The following is a 3,455-nucleotide window of genomic DNA, read 5'->3' as shown; positions in this document are numbered from 1 at the left end:
ATGTAGTTATGGAGCTAGGCTGAGTGTCTTGGAGCATTCTCAGATGACAGCTTGCACGCACAAGGGTAACCAAAGGATAGGCAGGCTAAGAAAAGAAGCGATACATACAACTCTATACACCACTACTACTGCGTTCTTCACAGACGATTCTAAGAAATCTCTCTACAAGAGAATGACGAAGGCTCTTCCTTAGACAAAGAAAGAAAGAAAGAGAAAGAAGACGATCCTCGTCTTCCCGGGTTTCATGAAGTTTTTTTCTCTCTTCTTAGGATGTCTTTAGAGGGTTAACGGAGGAGAACCCACCTGGCTTGAACCGACTGAATGAAAACATCGAGGGAGATTGTGAAGACATTCCTCGTAGGTCAAGTACCGACTGACAGATACAGAGATGAATACATGACCTACTATAGAAACACACCTAACTCAATTCACCGCCACATGCACTATAATGTTGTTGGAGTGTACGTACACCCGAGATCCTCCTTGAGACAACTGAGACGAAGAAGAAGGAACACACTCACAGAAGAAAGACGAAAGAGGAAAAGAAGAAGAGAAACAGGATCTCTTCATGCATTCACCTGGACAAAGGACACCTCCGTTTTCTCGTCTTTGTACACGTATCCATATCAAGTGAGAAAGAAAGAAAAAGAAAGAGACAGAGACATGCTCCTAAACTACAGGAAGAAGTCTCTTCTTATCACTGAACATAGAATACAAAAAGAAAGAAAAGGTAGTACCATAGCAGTCTCTCTACTCCCCCATACGAGCATACATGTATGTACACCCAAACTGTATACACTGCATACACACGTATCATATGTGCACATGTACGTATACATATATATAGAGAGATGTATGAATAGAGAGAGGAAAGAAAAGGAGAGAGAAGAAGAAGTCATGAAAGATGCAGGAGCGAAGGACGGGTGTGAGATTGATGTGTGGTCTTCCTTGACAGAGGTGACACCAAACCATGGCGAAGAGGGGAGGAGAGAGAATCTTTCTTCTTCTTTTGTTCTTTTATACAAATCCGAAGCCTTCTTTGCCTTCCGTGATAGCGAGGAGAAGCTTCTTCTTCAGAGCCTGTTTACTGCTATACCCAGGAAGATCAAGTTGATTGAAACACGTGTGAGCTGTTGGGAGCTTATTCTCTCCATACGCTCTGAAGAAAGAAAAGATACAGAAAACAAGTCAAGAGAAGATGAGCTCCAGGAAGATAAGACGAAGAAGACATACACGACACACAAAGAGGACCAGACAAGAAGAGGCCATGCATGCGAGGTGCATCCATCTATCTCGCATGCATGGCTTCCACCGACTTTTCAAATTCGTGAAACGAATGGGGACAGACAGCCGTGAGACGTCCAATTGATTAAGAAAATGAGCGACCAGGAGACAGCAGGGACTCCTACTGCTGGCTGTAAGATGCATTGTCAGTTATGTTGTGACTTTGAGAATGAGAAGGAAAAAAGGAGGAGGATGGGAACTGGGGTGTTCTGACTGACCTTTGTATGGAGAATTTCTGAGGCCCGCGCATGCCGACGAGGAATTTGAAGCCTCCTAGTGGCACTCGAGATGTGCCTGTGACAAACTGAAGGAATGCCGCCCTTTGCTTCTCATCCAACTCATTCATTACCTAAATAAAGAAAAGACACACAGAAGAGAAGCAGCAGCGACAACCTTACAGAGACAGAAGGGAGGTAATAGACAGATTCAGAGATAGATTAAAGGCAAACTGAAAAGCTGAAACAGAGGAAGTTGAGATAGATAGAAAGATTCGGAGAGAGAAGAGAGATGGAAAAGATGTCAGAGAGATCGGTTGAAACAAAAGAGGAACGAAAGAAAGAAAGGAAAGAAAAAGGATCTCACAAGAAGGGGAGGAAAGAGACAGCCAAACAGGTGAATAAAAAGACGTAGGAGAGACATTCGAGAGAGAGAGAAAAAGGAAGGAAAGCGTGAGAAGACAATAGCACGAGATGAAGGGTTCATATGAAGGAGAGGGAGACCATCAATCAACAGAAGTCTCTAGGGTAGCTTACAGATACATCCATTCTCTCTCTCTTTCCTTACGTACGCTTGCTCTACTATATATAGAGGTGTCCACCTAGATACAATAGAAGCGAGTGAGGGAGCTGTATGTACACCAAAGCAGATTCCGAATGGGCCACACACCCGGGAAAGAAAAAGGGATAAACCTGATATGAAACAACACCTCAATACCAATGCATACACACACCTTCTCCGAATATACGCCGAACACCTGAGCGATTCCACACTTTCATGGTATCTCCGTCGTACACCTATCACGAACATTCTTCTTCTCAAAAGAACCGGAAAAGGAGAGAGAAAGACTAACGACGACGAAGAGAATTATACGACAAACAAGTGAAAAGAACGTTTTCTTCTACCACGTCAGGAAGAAGAAAGATCTAGACCAACATAGAAAAGAGGAGAGAGAGAGGAGAGAGAGAGAATAAGATGGCACAGCCCCACATACCTCCCAGAACCACAGAATGGTCTGATCGTTCGGCTGGTAGTTCACATAGTCTGTATTCGCACGTAGATCATCGAGATTGATCGTTGGTAGACCGGAGAGGAGAAGCTCCAGCTCTTTATCGTCAAACACGGAGATAAGCGCAGGGGGGATGAGCTCATGAAATCCGCTAAGGAAAGCCTCGAGTTGCTGTTGGATGCCTCCCACTATCTTACGCTGACACATCAGCTGTATATACAGATGCTTGTTCGCATCCGTCACCTATAGAATAAGAGAAAGAGAGAAAGAAAGAAGGAGTAAAAGCCGTCATCATTAGCTTCAGACTGCATGCATGCGCTAGTTCCTGCCGACCTCTTATCTTCATGTAAAAATGAGAAGAAACAAGAAGACGCGTCTCTAATACAACAGAAGGAGCCCGGTCACGGTTGATACAAAACAGGCGAAGAAGAAGTGGAGAGGAAGACGAGAAAGAATGAAGGAGAAGGTAAGAGGGGAGAGAAGAAAAAGAGAGAAAAATGAAAAGGAAGAAGATGAAGAAATATTAGAGAGCTTTCGTGGATGGTTGCATGGATGCTAGTAATGGACTGTTGTTAGGGTGTATGTGCACCTGGTTGACTAGATCGTGTTTGTCTCTATCAATAGACTGAGAGTAGGATAGGTGAAGAAAGGCTGAGTTGCCTCTTTACATAAACTGACGGAGAAAAGAGAGAAGAAAGGAAAAAAGGAAGAAGGGAAGAGGTAAGAAGGAAAGAAAGAGTGAGAAAGCGAGAGAAAGAAAGAGAGACTTACAGGTATAGTTCGTCCATTAGGAATAAGGTCCTCGATACGATGCATGCCAAACTCATCGACCTCCGTACTAAGAAAAAGAAAGAAACAAAGAAAGAAAAAGAATAAGAAAACAATACGAACTCTAAATACGTTAGTCCTATACATACACAAACTACCGATAGATAGATAGATTAAA

At 43.3% G+C, this 3,455-nt stretch overlaps 1 protein-coding gene across 1 annotated transcript in view; it reads right to left on the bottom strand.

The window, feature by feature from the left end:
- Positions 1-244: 244 nt before the first annotated feature.
- The window catches only part of CSUI_003130 (uba ts-n domain-containing), a 3,880-nt gene continuing 669 nt past the window's right edge, over positions 245-3,455 (bottom strand). Inside the window, exons 2-5 of the mRNA XM_068063328.1 lie at positions 3,281-3,347; positions 2,495-2,752; positions 1,503-1,633; positions 245-1,159 (exon numbers count right to left, since the gene is read on the bottom strand). Of these exons, the coding sequence (XP_067924696.1) occupies positions 1,018-1,159; positions 1,503-1,633; positions 2,495-2,752; positions 3,281-3,347 (598 nt within the window). The 3' untranslated portion in view covers positions 245-1,017. The remainder of the gene's footprint in view (positions 1,160-1,502; positions 1,634-2,494; positions 2,753-3,280; positions 3,348-3,455) is intronic.

This window comes from Cystoisospora suis (genome assembly GCF_002600585.1).
Source record: "Cystoisospora suis strain Wien I chromosome Unknown contig_1351, whole genome shotgun sequence".
In the NCBI taxonomy this organism is placed as follows: domain Eukaryota; phylum Apicomplexa; class Conoidasida; order Eucoccidiorida; family Sarcocystidae; genus Cystoisospora; species Cystoisospora suis.
The sequence above is the reverse complement of the archived record's forward strand: the minus strand, read 5'-3'. Positions and strand labels throughout refer to the sequence as shown.